At 42.2% G+C, this 18427-nt stretch overlaps 1 protein-coding gene across 6 annotated transcripts in view; it reads left to right on the top strand.

The window, feature by feature from the left end:
• The window catches only part of HMCN1 (hemicentin 1), a 393372-nt gene extending 376851 nt beyond the window's left edge, over positions 1-16521 (top strand). For 5 of the 6 annotated variants that reach the window (XM_061634028.1, XM_061634030.1, XM_061634029.1 and 2 more), the window contains 6 exons: positions 1383-1508; positions 4094-4222; positions 6980-7330; positions 10270-10389; positions 12415-12541; positions 14578-16521. In XM_061634028.1, coding sequence (XP_061490012.1) covers positions 1383-1508; positions 4094-4222; positions 6980-7330; positions 10270-10389; positions 12415-12541; positions 14578-14944 — 1220 coding nt within the window. In that variant the 3' untranslated portion in view covers positions 14945-16521. The remainder of the gene's footprint in view (positions 1-1382; positions 1509-4093; positions 4223-6979; positions 7331-10269; positions 10390-12414; positions 12542-14577) is intronic. The other variant, XM_061634031.1, reaches the window with a different exon arrangement.
• Positions 16522-18427: the final 1906 nt, after the last annotated feature.

Below are 18427 nucleotides of genomic sequence, written 5' to 3'. Positions count from 1 at the left end.
ATTATTTTAGAGGCAATTTTTTTTAAAAAAAATCCATCTTCAAAAATAGCCATGGAAAATTGCTACATAAAAATTCGATCTGCAACGATACAGATTAAGCTAATTCATGGAAAACTTACTAAATCCGAATTGGGTGGAATTCTAGCACATTACTAGTGCTGTCCTGTGATGCTAGGGATGTTCCCCCTGTAGCACGAGTGAAGCACTCACACACAGCCCTTGTCCTGGTTTAGTGGGAAAAGGAATAGCAGTGGTTGTTAGTCCTTTCCCCTTATGCACTACTTTTCTGCAAGGATAAGGGCTCTCTACTGCCAGCAGAGGTCCTACTCTACCTTGCCCCCCCATTTGCATCTCAGGACATCCACACTTTATACATAGACTGATATTATCGAGTAACTTTGCTCTCTACATAACTGAGAATTAACTGTCATCCAGGTCTACTTATCTAGTAATTATTTGTGCATTAACAGCAGTTACAGCGCAAAGGTTACAGATACATGATATATCTAATGATATAAAAAGTAACTTCATATAGGGGTGTAGTGGTCATGGTGTTGGATTAGGACCTGGGAGACCAGGGTTTGAATCCCCACTCAGCCATGAAGCTCACTGGGTGATTTTGGGCCAGTCACTGCCTCTCAGCCTAACCTACCTGACAAGGTTGTTGTGGGGATTAAATGAGAAGAGGGAGAACAAAGTACACTACCTTGAGCTCCTTGGAGAAAAAGGTGGGATATAAATGCAATAATAAACATATAAACAAACAAACATGGCATCAGGTGTGGGGGAGGTAAAGACATCATCCCCTGCTGAAAGCTGTTCAGCGGTAGCTGCAAAGCCCTATGCTTTCACCCACATGGTTTGATTTCAAACCATAAGGGGAAAGGAAAATTAGTCACCTTGATGTCATTGTGATGTCAGGTGATTGTCTGGTGGGCAGCCCCAAACTCCTGTCACGGTTGACCTGTGGGGGCTGAAGGAGGTAAGGATTTGGCCCACTGGCTTGATCTAGTTCTCTACCCACCCCGTCTTATGGCAAAACTTGTTCCCCCCAACACACAGAAACGCAACACAAATCAGAGCGGACAGGTTGAAGAAAGAAATTTTGCTGTGCATCTCTATGAAGGTATCTTTCACTTGGCAATAGGAAAAGGGCAAATAATATATGGTCTTGGTGCAACATGAAAATTAGAAGTCCTTTTCTTCTGAGCAGCATGAAGATACCTCAGCCATCATTTTCATTGCTGAATTTATCTCAAAGTGATTTTTAAAGGCAGAAAAATATATGGAAGAGAAGTTAAGGAAAGCAGGATTGCTCTTAGTTCAAGCAATAAAAGCATAACACAGTCATTTGAGCTACCAAACTGTCTATCTTCTTAAAGATGTGAATGAATGCAGACAAAATGTATGCAGACTTGATCAGCTGTGCAAGAACACACGTGGTGGCTATAAATGCATTGATCTGTGTCCAAATGGAATGACCAAAGCTGAAAATGGAACATGTATAGGTAGGTATGTTTGTTTCCCATATTCTTTTCAGACTGTAGCAGAGAACCAGGAGATCACCAGCAGTTTCTGACCAATCCCTCTCTTTCCACCCTGTTTGGGAATTTTATTCATGAACTACTTCGTGGCTATTATAACCCAAACATCAATAAACATGAGTTCTACTTAGGAACATCTACTTAGTAGCAGGGTGGGGTGGCACTACTTACCTCTCATCACTGGTGTCCTGGCAGTGTACCAGGAGAGAAAGGGGGAGAGGCAAGCCTGGTGCAGTGCAAATGCACCACTGGGAGTGGCGGATTGACCCTGGTGTACTGTACCAACCTCATCACTGCCTTGTCCTTCTCCCTCCCTCTTGAGCATGGAAAGATGACCTCAGGTGGGTAGCTAGCTTCACCTAGCAATTGAAGGAAGAAAGAGCGCTGTTCAATTTTGCAGGGACTTCCTCTTGCCACAGTTCTCTTTCTGCATTCACCAAAGACGGTTGTCTCCACTCTCTGTTCTTGGTTCAGGCCTGTATTGTTCTGTGTTTGTCTGTATTTTCTTTGAATATCTGTCTCTCTTGGTTTGGGTGGTGAACCTTTTCCTTCCCTAGCCCCGTGGGCATAAAGGTTTTTCAAAAGGAACGGGGATCAGCAGAGTTTTGGCTGTGAGGGAGGGAGCCCCCCTCCCATGCTTTCTTCACACCCTCAGACGCACAGAAGAGTCTTACCTCCTTCCAACCCAAGGCATTGGCTTCTATTCCCACCACCACCACTTACTGGAGTGTTCCTCTGCCACCAGCAGCAGGCTGCTATAGGCCCAGTGGAGCCATTCGCGGCCGCCAACTGCCCCTTCGCTGCTTCCTCCTCCTTGCAAGATGGGTTAGCGTTGGGACTCAGTACCAACACCTCGAAGTGTCACACTTCAACTTGGTCAGCAATTCTGTCCAGATCCCCAGAGATTCCATGGGTATCTCATTCCTTCCTGAAGCATTTCCCTTGCAGAACAACAATATCGGCGCCACCTACAGAGCACCAGTACCCAACATGGGACCTACACGAGTGCTAATTGCCCTTTGGAAACCTCCCATCGAACCACTCAGTGAAGTTCCTCTCCGCCTATTGCCCTTCAAGGTGTTATTCCTCGTGGCTGTTACCTTGGCCCGGAGAGTGTCTCAGCTGAATGCCCTGTCTGTTGACAACCATTCCTGGGTGTTGCATAAAGATAGGGCTGTTCTCCGCATTGTCCCTTCCTTTTGTACTAAATGTGGGCTAACTTCTACTGTCAACAAGAGCTTGTGCACCCTTCCTTCTGCACCAACCCGGTCCACCACACAGAGAAGGCGTGGCACTCACTAGTTGTGAGAAGAGTCTTAAGAGTATACATTGCAAACAAACTCTTCCATCAAACAGATAGCTTGTTTGTGTCTTTTCACCTAGCTTCATTAGGGAGGTTTTCACATCAACACTAGCCAGGTGGATTAAAGCATGCATTACATTGGCATATGCTCCCTGAGGCTGGTTCACCCCACCAGGTGCCACTAGGGTGGCAGCCACATTTTCCTACAATGCTTTCCTCCTGGAGATATGCAGAGCGGCTACATGGGCTAATCCTAACACATTTATTAAATATTACAAAATGATTATGCCTCTGCTGAGGTGGCCTTTAGGAGGAGAGTGCTACACCACATTGTCCCAGACCTATAATGTTGCTACAGCCCAGCTATATTCCTGCCCTACATGGGACAGCTTTGGTATATCCCACCTGAGGTCATCTTTCCATGCATAGGAGAAAAGACATTTGGTCTTACCATGAAACTGTTTTATCTGTGCATGCCAAAAATGACCTCAGGCCCACTCCCTTTGAGGGCTGGGCTGCCATAATTTTTTCAGTAAGCCTGTTTTTAACAGAGAGTGTGCGAGTGCTGTTTGTTTCTCTTCTGTTGTATTTTCTATACGTTAAGTCTGTAGCCATCTAATGTGCTTGTCATAAAGAACTGTGATAGGGAGCCACAGAGCAGGAAGTCCCTGCAAATTTGAACAGCGCTCTTTCTGCCTTCAACCACTAGGTGGAGATAGCTACTCACGTGAGGTATTCTTTGACATGCACAGAGAAAGCTGTTTCACGGTAAGACCAAATGTCTTTTCTGGTACACTGCAATGATGCCAGTGATAGGAGGCCAGGCAAGTGGCTCTGCTGATGGCTGCTACATCTGCATGCATCAATAATGTTCGCAACACCCACTCACACACACCCAGAGAAAGCTTTTACTTTCTGTTGGTTTTTAATACCTCAGTGTTCCTCATTCCCTCTCAAAAATATACTGTGCTATGTATTATCTTTGAAGAAGAGGAGGAAAAAATGAATAAATATCAGATACCTGTATACTCATATCCTGACAACCAAGGTCCAACCAAGGAGGCAGAATTCTGGATAGGAAACATACTGTGGTAATAGAAAAGTATAAACCTGTGAAAAAGGAGGAATGACTAAAAAAAATACAGTTGAGGAGAGGTTTGGAGTAGTCTTATAGATATGCTCTGTGTAAAGAAGTATAAATATCTGCTTGTAAATGTTTCTTTTAAGACTTTGTGTTCCTTGTCAGATATTGATGAATGCAGAGATGGTACACATCAGTGCCGATACAACCAGATATGTGAAAACTCACGAGGAAGCTACCGGTGTGTGTGCCCAAGAGGGTACCGATCCCATGGCATTGGAAGACCCTGTATGGGTAAGTTACAAGCAGGAGTCAGACAAACATCCTGATGCTGGCTGCTGCTTATGCCACCGGGGGAAAAAAGTTTTAAGATTTCAGGTACAAATACATAGAATTCCCAGTGAATGTGACTGTTGAAAAACTTTATATTATACCAAATAAAAATAAGTTTGCATGTATCAGAGGAATGGAGATTCATTTTATGAAACGCATCTTGCAATATGAAGAATTTGGGACAAATCCTAATTCCGCATGCGTCTTTGCTTTATTTAGCTCCTTAACAAGTGGCTAGCTCTGTGCACTGCATGCACTCAAGTGTCAGATGATTTAGCTTACATGCAGGCTAGCCATTTGAGCCACTGTATACACTAACAGAGCTTCTCTTTATAGTGGTGTTCCCTCATGTCTTTACAAGGCTATTGCCAATGTAAAAAAAATAGAAGCAGCGGCAGCAGCAAGACAACGTGTGTTTATTGGAGCAGGGATGCAATACAAATTGCTCTGCCTTGCTACATATACTTCCACAGTTGCTTCACCTCCCTTTTGTGTCTCTAAATGACCTTTAGCTCTGCAGGTCCCAGCCACGCTTTACACTTGGCCTTGGGCTCAGTGTGCTCCTTGTGCTCCTTGTCTTACTATTCCTGCTGGCTTTGTTTTTTCTCTCCACCCCCTTGCCTTTGGATTATAGATATAGTTTGTAGCTTCAAGGCACCACAGAATGCTGTTGGCTGGGTTCTTCCAGTGTTTTTATCCTAATGTGAATTGGCCAGCGCTCTCGTCAATACATGTGGTAGGCTCCAAGTCAATCATCTACCAGTAAGCACACAGCAGGGATTACAAAATTTAAGAAGGCTCACTGGCGCACAGTTGGCAGAGATGTTGTCTGAACTGCCCCAAGATTAATTAAGACAAAGCAAAGATGAGACGCTTGGCCACATAAGGGTCCTTTCCAAGGTATGGGACAATCAAAATTCACTCTAAGAACAAAGTTTCCTGACAATAAGTTCAAGCATTAAGCAAAAGGGTATGTGGACTTCCTACATTTTGTAACCAAGAATTATTGCTTGAAAATAAGTATAGCCGAGACTGAGGCTGATTGGCCCCAAAACAAACTGGGTCCCATTGAGAAGGCTGTCAAACATCAAAACCTATTGAGTGGTGGGTCAATATATTCAATAAGTCAAAATAAGGCATAGCAAGTATCTTGACACTGACAGCATCTTCTTACAACTTGGATTGTGGGAGATTAACAACTCTAATCATCTCTGATGTATAATGCCAGTGGCTGGGAATGATGGGAGTTATAGTTAAACCCCAATCCCCACCATCCCTGATGGAAGTGAACGCTGGCTGCATCTCCTTTTTTTTGTGAGAAAAGCTAGTGCAGTGTAGGAGTGAGGAGGCCAGTCTGGTCTCTTTCATGTAAGGAGCCAGTGAGTCCAGCCTGCCTGGCAACAGTTAACTTGTGTGCTTTAGAAGTTGCAAGCGGAACTGGGGCAAGAGGCCAGGTTAAGGTGGGCTGGGCTGATCACCCTGATGATTCTCCTCACAGAAATCAAGCAGGGGCATAAGATTTTTCAAGTGCCCCTATTTGATCTCTTGTGACATCCCTAGTTCAAAATAACTGAGAACCAATGACCAGTTGGGTAAAACAAGCCATTGTTAGACAAGTAAATTTTATTTGGAAAAAGTACTGCAGTGTCGCTAAAAGCAGCTGCAACAGAGAAAGTAAATCTGAATTTCCACACAAAATGCTTTTAGAATGCTAACAAATAGGCTTCATATGTCTTTTAAGCATGAGCTTAAAAAATATTAAAGAAGCAGACTAACAAATGCTTTAGCATGAAATCCATTATGCATCCATTCTGTTGCTTTAAGCATGGTTTCATCTTAGTACAAGAGTGTGGCATCTTTCAAAGTTCAGATACTGACTAAAGCAGCCTTTTTCAACCAGTGTGCCTCCAGATGTTGTTGGACCACAATTCCCATCTTTCCTGACCATTGGCAATGCTGGCTGAGGCTGATGGGAGTTGTGGTCCAACAACATCTGGAGGCACACTGGTTGAAAAAGGCTGGACTAAAGTGCTGCTTGTTTAAAACTAGCTTGCTATACTTTTGTTATCCTTTCAATTTATTTTTCATAGTTGTTGTTGTAGTTGTTCAGAAGTGTCTAAATTTCTTAGATGGCAGGGGAGGTAAGACATTGTCATTGCCATCCTATGCATGCTTACTCAAAATGCTACTCTGCCCAGTTATGCTATTCCCAGGTAAGTGTGCATAAGACTGAAGTCTCTTGATCTTACATTGGAGAGTGCTTATATCACAAAACAGGTGCTTGCAAATCTTAACTGTTCAGAAAACCCTCATACGGCCTGGGACTTGGCACACTTAGGGAGCATTGCCTTTGGGGAAAAACCCAGAGCAATGAGAAACCCACCCAGACCTCTATTTTTCTCCATATTTCTTATATTTATAAGCTACTTAATTTGCCTTAAGAGTCCCCTTGCTCAGCTCATCAAGGCAGATTTCTAAATGTTTATTGGGGCAGCCAAGATAATGACATGGTTTTTGTGAGCTAATTCACAGGAAGACTAGTGCATGCACTGCGTGTAGTAGCCCAGCAAATTTGAGCTTTGTGATTTCAGAATCACATTTGTAATTTCAGTTAGTTCCACAGACTGATGTGCCTTTTATGTTTTGTGTTGTTTTTTTCCCTCCCCTCCTTCCCAATCTCACGTGGTTTGTTGCTTTGGAATCGTGTCACATGAGCAGACATTAATGAATGTGAACAACTGCCTAAACCTTGTGCGTATCAATGCGCCAACAGCCCCGGCAGCTTCAAGTGTATCTGTCCTCCTGGACAACATTTATTAGGCGATGGCAAATCTTGCGCCGGATTGGAGCGGTTGCCAAATTATGGCACCTATTACAATAGCTATAACTATGCTCAGTTCTCCCCCATGAGAGACAACTATCGACCTCAGCAATATATCAGTCACTCCTCCAATCTCTACAGCTCCTATTCAGAGTATAGGAACAGCAGAGTTCCAATCTCCAGGACTAAAAGGAATGTTAGAGAGACTTGCCCTGAAGGCTATGAGGCAAGAAATAACAAATGTATAGGTAAATGTCAAGTGTGTGTGTATATCTATAATGCATATTATTATTATTATTATTATTATTATTATTATTATTATTATTATTATTTAAATTTATATCCTGCCCTTCCTCCCAGTAGGAGGCCAAGGTGGCATATTGCCATTAAGGTGTTCATGCACTTTTGTTAGGTGGCTTTTACACACCAATATGATGTGTGATTTTATGAGATGCTCTACAAGACAATTTTACCAATGTATGCCACTTTCATTAACTTGACAAGATATTTTGCAGAACCTGTCCATCTCACCAGTGCTGTGTATTCAATTCGTTGTATGTGTTTCAGCTTCTCCCTGTCCCTTTATGGGTATTTCAGCCTCTTCCTGCTCCATCTTGGGGTAAAAATTAAGTACAACATAGACCTCAGGCTTTTTCCCTAAAAGCACAGGCAGGAATCAGAAACAGTGGTGAGAAACTAGAGGAGACACAACACTGAAATGATCCTGGTTTGCTTCCAAGGGGTGCCATTTAGGGAGTGCAGAGGAAGCAGACATCTTTCCAGCCCTATGTTTCAGAATATATGTATATGATTCTGCTCCCACCACCCCAGAACATCTGTTATGTTATCTCATATCTTATTTATATACTGTTTTGGGCAGTGAACAGCATATTAATTCAACAAAAGATACAATAAATGCAATAAATCAGTTAGCAAAACAATATAAGAGAGCAGGGTAACTTATCTATATAATGAACTGGCTAAAATGTTATGGTCATCACGCAACCCAGTTACTGTCTTTTACCTCAGCCTTTAGCCCTGTAGATACAGTCCCCTCTAAAAACATCAGGGCAAGTGATATGACCTCCCCCCATGCCCCAAGCCCCCCTTTCACCAGGGTCCCAACACAATGCATCTATAGCCAGCTCATTGGTTCTATAGATTGAATTGGCATAAGCAATTAAATTGTTCAGTATATGAAGTGTGATTCTAACAACAAAAATCATTTCAGTTTAGAAGGGTGACTTCAATCTGAGTTGTTTACTTTGCAATAGCTACTGTGAGGTTAAAAACAAAACACACTGCTTCATCAAAAATGTATCCAAGAGCAGGTTTTTGACCCTTGCTAAATGTACCATTCCAATGCCCTAATACTTCAGTATCTCTGACACATTTGCTTTTTAATAATCTACCCCCTTGAGTAGACTGAAGTAAGTAGATTGTTGATGGCAATCTTCTATAGAACCCAAACTTCCAAATGAGCCACCCTGTGTAGTATTGCACATACTCATCCATCAACTTATTTGTTATTGATTTATTACATTTATATCCTACCACTGGCATACATAGCTCCCCTCCCCCATTTTATCCTCACAACAACCCTATAAAATAGGTTAGGCTGAGAGATAGTGGCTGCCCCAAGGTCACCCAGCAAGTTTCATGGCTGAGTGTGGCTGCTGCAAGGATAAGACTGTGCTGGGACCATCAAGGGGCATGCTTTTCCACCTGCCTTGCCCCCCCATCCCTGCTCTTAGTGACATTTTTCTGGGGACTGCCCTTGACCAGGAAGATGAATGCTTTTGGTTTGCTGCTCCTGTTTTTTTAGAGATGTTAGGACTTTGTTAGTTTGATTTTTTTTTTGTAAATTGTATTGTTTTTATTTGTATTTTGTATTTTTATTTGTGTGTAAGCCGCCTTGGGGGCCTATTTGGCCGAAAGGCGGCCTAGAAATAAAACATTACATTACATTACATTTCAACCCTGGTCTCCTAGACCCTAGTCTGACACTCTAACCGCTGCTCTACACTGGATGGTAGGGGAATGTATAAAAATAACTCCCTCACAACACACACATACGCCTCCCCCTTCATTTCCCCCTCCCTTAATGCATTTACTTTCCCTGGCTGGATTCCATTAAGCTATCTCTTAAGAAGTCTTAGGATCACTATGCTGGGGATTGTACCACGATTTTCTTTTTTAAAAGCATCCATTGGGGGTAGGTGGGGTGTTCACAAAGAAAATAAGTCTGCAACTTTTATCTTCTGTGGCTAATAGCAGCTCCAGGAGGATAATCTACATCGGGACTATGGTATAGACTTGGACCCTCACCCTCCTGAATGATGGCCCTAATCCAAATTGGGATGGAGGGGAGTTGCTTTTTCATAAATGAAGTTCGGTCAGGAGCTCCAGCCATTGAGCTCCAATGGTAATGTGTCGTTTGGCCCCAATTTAATTTAACCCCTTCCTTGCCAGCATTCAGAGCCTATCAGCCACTGACCTTATCCTTTTGCCTTTTAACTTCTTCAGTCACTCTGTGTTGCCTGAAGGCTGTTTCGGTAATTGGAAAGCATCAACAAGAGATTGCTCATCTAATCGTTCAGAGGCTTTAAAGTTACCTGTAACTTAACCTCAAAAGTCTTGAGTGGGATGGGATTTTCAGGTTTGTTAAACTGTAGAATCTAAGGCCACATCTGCATCATACATTTAGAGCACTATAATACCACTTTAACAGTCATGGCTTCCCCCAAAGAATCCAGCTAACTGTAGTTTGTTGTGGATGCTGCAAGTTGTTACGAAACCCCTACAGTGCTACAGTTCACAGAGCTCCCTGGGAAGAGGGATCAATTGTTAAACCACTCTGGGAATTGTTGCTCTCTGAGGGGAATAGGGGCCTCCGCTCAGCACCCTTAACAAACTACAGTTCCCAGGATTTTTGGGGGGAAGCCATGGATATTGAAGTGGTATAATAGTGCTTTAAATGTATAGTGTGGATGTGGTCTAAGAAAAATGCATAAAACGGCAACAGTGCATAAAATCTCAATATGACTCGGTATTTTTTGTGTGTAATAATTTAATTTAATGTCTGGACTCATGTATCAAAGAGATTTTTCATTGTTTGTTTCCTAGCCTCAATATTGTAATGTTTGATTTTATGCTCTTTTTTCCTTTTCCTTTTTTTAAAAAACAGATATTGATGAATGTGAGAACAGGGAAGCTTGTCAGCATGAGTGCAGAAACACCTTAGGGAGTTACCAGTGTTTTTGCCCAGCTGGTTATCGGGTAATGCCCAATGGCAAAACATGCCAAGGTAAGAAAATATGTTGGTAGCAAAGGCATTATAAGAGAAGTATAACATTTTCACCATCAAGCTCATAAATGCCTTGGCAGACAGGAGCCTTGTAGTAGATACTAGATTAGCATGCTTCAACTGATGTTGAGACCGCTGTCGGTAGAAATTATTGTAAAGTATGAATTATTTAAATGGTGGCCTTTATTTATGCATATGTAACCTACCCACTCAGAGTTTTCTTTTAGGGAGGACTGTACTGTACTGTACACTCCCCATCTTTCATTCTCAGGGGAACCAATATTATTGGTCAGCTCACTGGTTCTCCAGTGATCAAACCAGTTCATTCTGCATGCCATTAACTGCTAATGGGTCAACTGCACATTGGGGAGGGGCGGGGAGGGGTAAGGATAAGATACAAAAGGTTATTGGATTGTCTGAAGTCAGAGGCAGGCAGTGTGGGTCCACCAACCAGAGCCTGGCATAAGAACAGTGGCTCTGGGAGTGCCTCTGAGCACTTGCTGAGCCCAGGAATCTGCTTTTCCTCCAGCTTTCTTCATTTCCACAGCATAATGTATTTTTAAAGCCTTTCTGTTTTTGCTGTTCTTAAATCGTTGGAAGTCAGAAACATGATGCTCTACTGCAAATCACCCAGAGATCTAGGGGTTATTTTTATAATAAGAAATTAAGTGATTTTATGCCAGATTTGCATACCAAAAAGCTACAACCCCTTATTTACTTACGTACGAAACTGCCTTTCATCCCAAGAGATCCCAGGGCAGTGTACAGCAACATATAAAATACAATATCTCATGTCACATAAAACCATAAAAGGATCTAACTTCAAAATATATAGTCTTACGCTGAGATCTGTTTTGTTCATCATATCTTAGCTCACCTATTCTCAAGTACCTGAAAGAATAAAAATGTATTTCACTTGGCAATGAAAGGTGGTAATGAGGGACAATCAAATGTCTAACTGAAGGGACTTCTACAACTGGGGTGCTACAACAAAGAAGCCATTGTCTTGGGTCACCACATAATGAGCCACAGTTGTAGACGGAATCACAAACAGGGCCTGCCCTGCAGATCTTAAGGGCTGGTTTCTGTGCCACATGGGGTCATACTCTCCTCCTCCACAAGAAAAAGATTGCCCCGCTTTTGTCTCAGTATACAGCGTGGGGGGTTTTGTCTGCAAGTTGTATTTGAATGTGTGCAAGAATAGCCTTTGAGCTTTCCTGCTTTTTGTTCCACCCTAAAAGCACACTGAATTCTGAAATAGCCCGCCTGATTTTTCCACGTTCACATGGTTATTCTAATTTTTTTGTAATGGTTCATTCCTCATAAAAACTACTGAATACTATATTGGATTCATTCATTCCCTTGGGACTAGCACAACTGAAGGTTACCTATCTATACGCAAATATTTTCTCTAAGCTAAATGGCTACCAGTCAACTTGCTACATAATTTAAAATAATTGCTGGTTGGCCTGTTGGAGGCTATAGAACAGTGGTGAGAAACCTCCAGCACTTGGACCTAATTCTAACAAAGCAGTTGGCTTGCCCGACCATTTTGAGCCAAACTCACCTTTCCTGCACCTGGCTCCATATGATATCAGGTATGGGAAAGTTCAAAAGAGCGCACTCCCAGTTGTTCCTTTGTACCCATGGCTTGAAGAATCAGTCACCTGCTGCCATATCATGTCAGGTGATTGACAAGACGGTGGCCCCACCCACCCATTTGTGACTTGTGGAGAATTGGCCATTTCTAGATCCAGCCCTCTGACTAGATTCAGTTCCCCAGTCATGCTATATAATATAATTTGTGACCATGTAACTTCTGCCTGTACACTCTTGGATTAAATGGGAAGCCTTATTTCAAGATATAGTTATATACAGCCTAAACCCCTTGGTGCCTATGGCCTGGAAGTGTTTTGATTGATTGAGTGAGTGAGTTTGTTTATTACTGTGTACCTGAAACATAACCTGAAATCAAGGAGTTATTTGTTTGATGTTATATGTTGTTTTCCTTTGGCATTTAATCAGATATCGATGAGTGCCTTGAACAGAACATCCACTGTGGACCAAATCGCATGTGCTTTAACATGAGAGGAAGCTATCAATGTATAGATACCCCCTGCCCACCAAATTATCAGCGAGATCCTGTTTCTGGGTATGTTTTCTTTTCAAACCTGTTAGTTTTTCCAGATTTTCTTTTCTTTTCCATCTTGACAGTTTATTTATTGTATTTGTATACCGCCCCATAGCCGAAGCTCTCTGCGTGGTTTACAGTAACTAAAAAACATTACAAACAAATATACATGTTTAAAACATATCTTTTTAAAAAACAATTTAAAACACACTTTAAAAAAATTAAAACAATAAAAAAAACATGCTAAAATGCCTGGGAGAAGAGGAAAGTTTTATATGAAAAATGAAAAATGGAAATGGACTGCCTTCAAGTCGATCCCGACTTATGGCGACCCTCTGAATAGGGTTTTCATGGTAAGCGGTATTCAGAGGTGGTTTACCATTGACTTCCTCTGAGGCTGAGAGGCAGTGGCTGGCCCAAGGTCACCCAGTGAGCTTCATGGCTGTGTGGGGATTCGAACCCTGGTCTCCCAGGTTGTAATCCAACACCTTAACCACTATACCACACTGGCTCTCCCCAAGGAAGAAGGGCACACTTAAATAGGATGAAAGTTAACATTGGAAAAATGGGAATGGACTGCCTTCAAGTCGATTCCAACTTACGGCAATCGTATGAACAGGGTTTTCATGGCAAGCGGTATTCAGAGGGGGTTTACCATTGCCTTCCTCTGAGGCTGAGAGGCAGTGGCTGGCCCAAAGTCACCCAGTGAGCTTCATGGCTGTGTGGGGATTTGAACCCTGGTCTCCCAGGTCGTAGTCCGACACTGTAACCACTGCGCCACCCATGCACAAAATGGAAGAGGCCAGTCCACTGATATGTTCTAATATAGACCACAACTTCTTCCTTCCCACGTTTTCCCCAAGCACAAAAGGACTCGAATGTTGTGTTGCCCAAGTCTCTCCCATGCTTTCATTACCACTTGATGCAGAAGATCACCACACCACCACCACCCATTATGCCACAGGTTGCTCCAGTTACCTCCTAAAGAACTCCTTGACTCAGTTGGCATAGCTTCCTATACATCAGGTGTAGGAAAGCTGTAGCCCTCCAGATAGCACTGGATTACAAATCCCGTCATCTGTAACCATTGGACATGCCAATCCAGGCATAAGTCAAGGGACTGTTTTTTACTTATGAAAACATTTAATAGGTTGAGTCATTCCTTCAGTGGTCCTTCCTCTGTCTCCCACAGGAAAGCTGAATATACCCGAGTTTACATAGTGGTAATATTTTGTGATTATTTAAAATATTTGTGTGCCGTGCGTTTCCTCCACAAATAGTAGCTTACCAAAGCTTAAAGCCTCCAGAAAATCCTTAAAATGACACATATCGAGGTGTTCATGGTTGCCATACAGTTGGAGAACTCCATTTACTGAAGTATCCATTGAAAGCACCAAAGGTCTTTTAATTTTGCCTGATCTTTGGTGCCTAGGTCCGAGTTCATGGGAGAGGTAACAATTCTTTGATTTTAGTTTAGTCTGAAATGTTTGTTTTGTGTCATGTCTTTGGCTAACATATAAAGAAAGTGAATTCTTAAAAAGCTGTCCACCTTTCTTTAGTTAAAGGGTTGGCTGAGGCTCAAACTACCTGTTATGGGGAAGCATATGGACACCACTGATATAGCTCTCACCATGAATATGTGATGTGACATCATCACATTAGCTTTTCTCTGGCCCTCCCATGCAATGACAAATGAAGTGGAGCAAAAATGCTAATGTTGCAACATCTCATCATTAATTTACACGTTATCAGGGAAATGCAGGTCGACAACTCCTATATGTTTTCTAATAATACGCGGTTTGGACCTAATTTACTGTGCCAATTTCTGAAGAACAAAATGCCTTTAGTTACCTGGGAGTAGTGCCATGTGTGCTGTATTGTATTCCTTCTTAATGTCATCTTGGCAAACTACCTAAAAAATTCCCACCCATGAGAAGTCCATGCTAGCTGGATCCAATGACTCAAAATGTATTATTTTAGTAATGCATATGAATAAAAAAGACAATTGCTTCACTGTTCCAATGGAATCATGACCTTCATAGTTGTGTTTATTCTAGGTTCTGCCTCAAGAACTGCCCACCCAATGATCTGGAGTGTGCCTTGAGCCCTTATGCCTTGGAATACAAACTTGTGTCCCTTCCGTTTGGGATTGCTGCCAATCAGGATTTAATCCGACTAGTTGCCTACACTGAAGATGGAGTGATGCATCCAAGGACAACTTTCCTCAGTGTAAATGAGGATTCGACAATCCCTTTTGCACTCAGAGATGAGAACTTGAAAGGAGTGGTGTACACAACCAGGCCTCTGCGAGAACCAGAGACATATAGAATGAGAGTCAGGGCTCTTTCTTATAGTGTCGATGGAGGCATTGAATATCAGACAACCTTCATCGTCTATATAGCTGTGTCTGCCTATCCATACTAGGAAAAGCGCACTGCCAACAGTAATCAAAATATGTTAATCACATGCATATGTGCCACTGGGTGTCACCACTTCCAGAACGACTGTCCCTCATCTTAAAACAGTTGCAGACCTTGCAACTTGGGGGGAAATGGTGCTATGTTCTATCCTTGTTTCCTTCCCTCTGGCTGCAAATCTGTTGCCATCATTCCATCTTGACAAAAATGACCATAATCCATGATTCCTTGGAATCTTAACCACTTGCTTTATTTATTACACTGGAGCAGTCACTTCCCAAAGATGGTTCTGCTGACTCTTCGTAACTAGATAGAAGAACTAACTCGGTGGTAATTTAGTAGTTAAACATGGTAGGCAAAAATGGTTATTAATTTTCCTTGATATGTAAAGAAAGCAAAATTGCAACAAACATTTTAATCTTAATATTTTTGTTTTTAATATTTGGTGGTGATGCAGTATTTTTTTATCATCACAGTGAAAAATGCCATATTCCTGGTATTCACAAACCCTAAATTGAGACCCTACTCTCAGGTCAATAATTAGAGGTATCAGCAGGGAGGGTCATGTGAATGCCACTAGGTCCGATATGCACGTTGTACACCTGGTCTGCCATCACAATACACTCAACAAGCAGCTACAACCGAACACAGCTGTCTGACAAGTGTACCCTTATGAAACATATGTCTTCAAACATCTGTTTGTCACACTCACACTTTAATTTTTTAAGTATATGGTTTTTTAAATAAAAAAACCCTCAGTAGGGATGGACAATTGCCATCCTGCTCACCCCAAAAGTGCTTAGGATTTTTTGAGTCAGAACACTAAAAAAAAAGAGTCCCTCTGATCATAGTTGTACTCCCAAATGAGAAAACTTTGCCTGGAAAGGGGGAGGCACCAATGGGTGCTCCAGGGAGAGAAACAGGAGTCAGATCAAGGCTTAGTCATAGCACGCTCACAGTGATTCTACTCACAAAATTCAAGCAGAGGTTGGATACAAGCATAACTGGGCACATTTGCTTCAAATGTTTATCCTACCCCTCACCCTTAATACCCTAGAAAATGGCCTCCATAGTCACTTCCCTCTTACATAAGCATTAAAGCTGTTTAATGATTTCTGTATTCCGCTGTTCCTAATTATGTACTCTGGAATACATTCCCTCCGCCTTTTCTCTATACAACATTTGTCCACTTTATAATGTGCATAGGTTGGGAACATGAAAATGGGGGATCTGTGATGAACTGTGCAAGCAAAAAAATGCAATTTCCTCCGTAAAACAATAGCATAGATTAGATGGAATTTTGCCTACCCCCCCAAATAGATTTCTAAAAAAAGGAAAGTGTAGCAAGTTTGGTCAAGCAATGTGTTAGGTGTCAAGACACTGTATAAGGTGGTAACAAACTCTGGAAGTAATTTTTGCCAAGATGTATTCTATTTTTATGAAAGTCTGTGTACATATATATATATATAAAGTTTTGTTCGCTTGGGTGTGTTTTCTATGCAATATCAGGAGAGGTTTTTTCCCCAGAAAAAGAAAAAAAGTGTTTTTACTAAAGAGTGTTGTTTACACATGGAAATAACCAAAATAAAGGTTCACATTCTTTTTTAAATTAAATATGGCAAGTCTGCTATGCATTGTTTATTATTCAGGGTTTTCACACTATAATCTGGGGGAGGGAATGGAAGAACAAAGGACTTGTTTGTTATCTCAGGATAACTGATGATGAAAATTCCTTTGCCCAACACTATAGAAAGAGTAAAAAGTGACAGTTCTTCAAGATATCCCTGCTTCAAAGTTACTTGCAAATAAGCCCCCTCCCAAGTACTTGCCTGCAAAAACCCCAAAACCAAAACCTAGCCGCTGGAGACAGGCAGATAGCAGAAGAGTGGACAGCCCTACCTCTCTTCCAGCAGCCCTATGTATTTTTGTGATGGCTGTGGAGGAGGGGGCTTCCCATGTCATTTCTATGCTGGGCACAAAGGAGGAATGGAGCATTCCATTCCTCCTCTGCCAACCCACTCCTGTGCTGGCATAAAATTCAATGCACTCGCCTGCATGCAGTTCCTTGTCACCTATGGCTACCAGGCGAGTTCTTAAATGCAAGGCTGATTTAGTGCACCTTGTTCCTGCATCAGTCTCTTTCCTCCTTTCCATAAAATGCTGGAGCGACAGCATGAGCTGTGCACATCTTACTACATTGGGTTGCTTATTTCTCAATGCCTACTTTGTGCCTCTTCATCAACTTCAGAAAATTCTTACAAAACTGAGAAGAAAAGGTGAAGCTTTTACTGCTAGAGCTTTTTGGTTTAAGGCTGCGAGCACACTAGCTGCCTACAACTAAGCATTTCCAGTGGCCACACCAGGAGAGGCAACAGGTTGATCTGCCAGTCACTTGCAAAATCTATTTCAAGCTGGGTTTTTTTTAACAAACCAACACTTGAGCTGATCCCACCAGGTTTTACAGTAAAAATGGGTGGGATTTGACTAGTATCGTGCGCCCATTTTCAGAAAAAAGAGGTGGAGATGCACTGGAACTGGCAGAACAGTTGAGTATGTCTCTACCCCTACTATGCCAGGCATGATACATCGCCTTTTCAGTTAGATCCAGACTATGCTACGCTGATTCATCGCACCATGCCATACAGGCAAGGCCAAGACAAATATTCCTTATTTAGATACAGCTTTCATCAGTAAACTTCCACCAATGTTATACAAAGATGTCATTCACTCATGCTGGGGCTAGTCCCCTCTCCTTTATGATGTCCTGTGACAAGTTTGGTTGCCAGTGGTTGATGAAGGGCAGTTTGGGGCATTAACGTACAAGAAACTAATATTTTCATCATGACATCCCTCTGGCTGTGCTTGCTGTGAGAAGTACATGCTCCACAAGCAGAGGCATCTTGATGGTAAGCTGCCTTAAGTGTTGTAGAGAGAGGTTGCACATACATCCTGAGTTTAAATAATACTTAAAATAACTCACACTCAGGGGTGAGCAAATGTGTCATTCTAGATAAAAGTGTGAAAACAGGATGTATATGTCATGATGCACAAGTTATTTGCTCTTCCTGTTCTCATTGTGTCTCCATAACTGTTTCTCCTTTCCCACTGTTTTCTCCGTGGTGCAAAGTGGTAAGCGGCAGTAACGCAGCCAAAAGCTCTGCTCACAGCCGGAGTTCGATTCCAACGGAAGGAGGAAGTCGAATCTCCGGTAAAAGGGGTCGAGGTCCACTCAGCCTTCCATCCATCCGTGGTCGGTAAAATATGCTGGGGGGTAAAGAAAGGCCGGGGAAGGAATTGGCAATCCCACCCCATATATACGGTCTGCCTTGTAAAAGTCGCAAGACGTCACCCTAAGAGTCGGAAACGACTCGCACTATAAGTGCGGGGACACCTTTACCTTTTTTACTGTTTTCTCATAACTTCTATGGCCAAACTATAAGGGGATGTAAGTAATAGCATGTATAGCCAATGACAACCGTGAGATAGATTA

Source organism: Rhineura floridana, chromosome 6, assembly GCF_030035675.1.
Source record: "Rhineura floridana isolate rRhiFlo1 chromosome 6, rRhiFlo1.hap2, whole genome shotgun sequence".
In the NCBI taxonomy this organism is placed as follows: domain Eukaryota; kingdom Metazoa; phylum Chordata; class Lepidosauria; order Squamata; family Rhineuridae; genus Rhineura; species Rhineura floridana.
The sequence above is the reverse complement of the archived record's forward strand: the minus strand, read 5'-3'. Positions and strand labels throughout refer to the sequence as shown.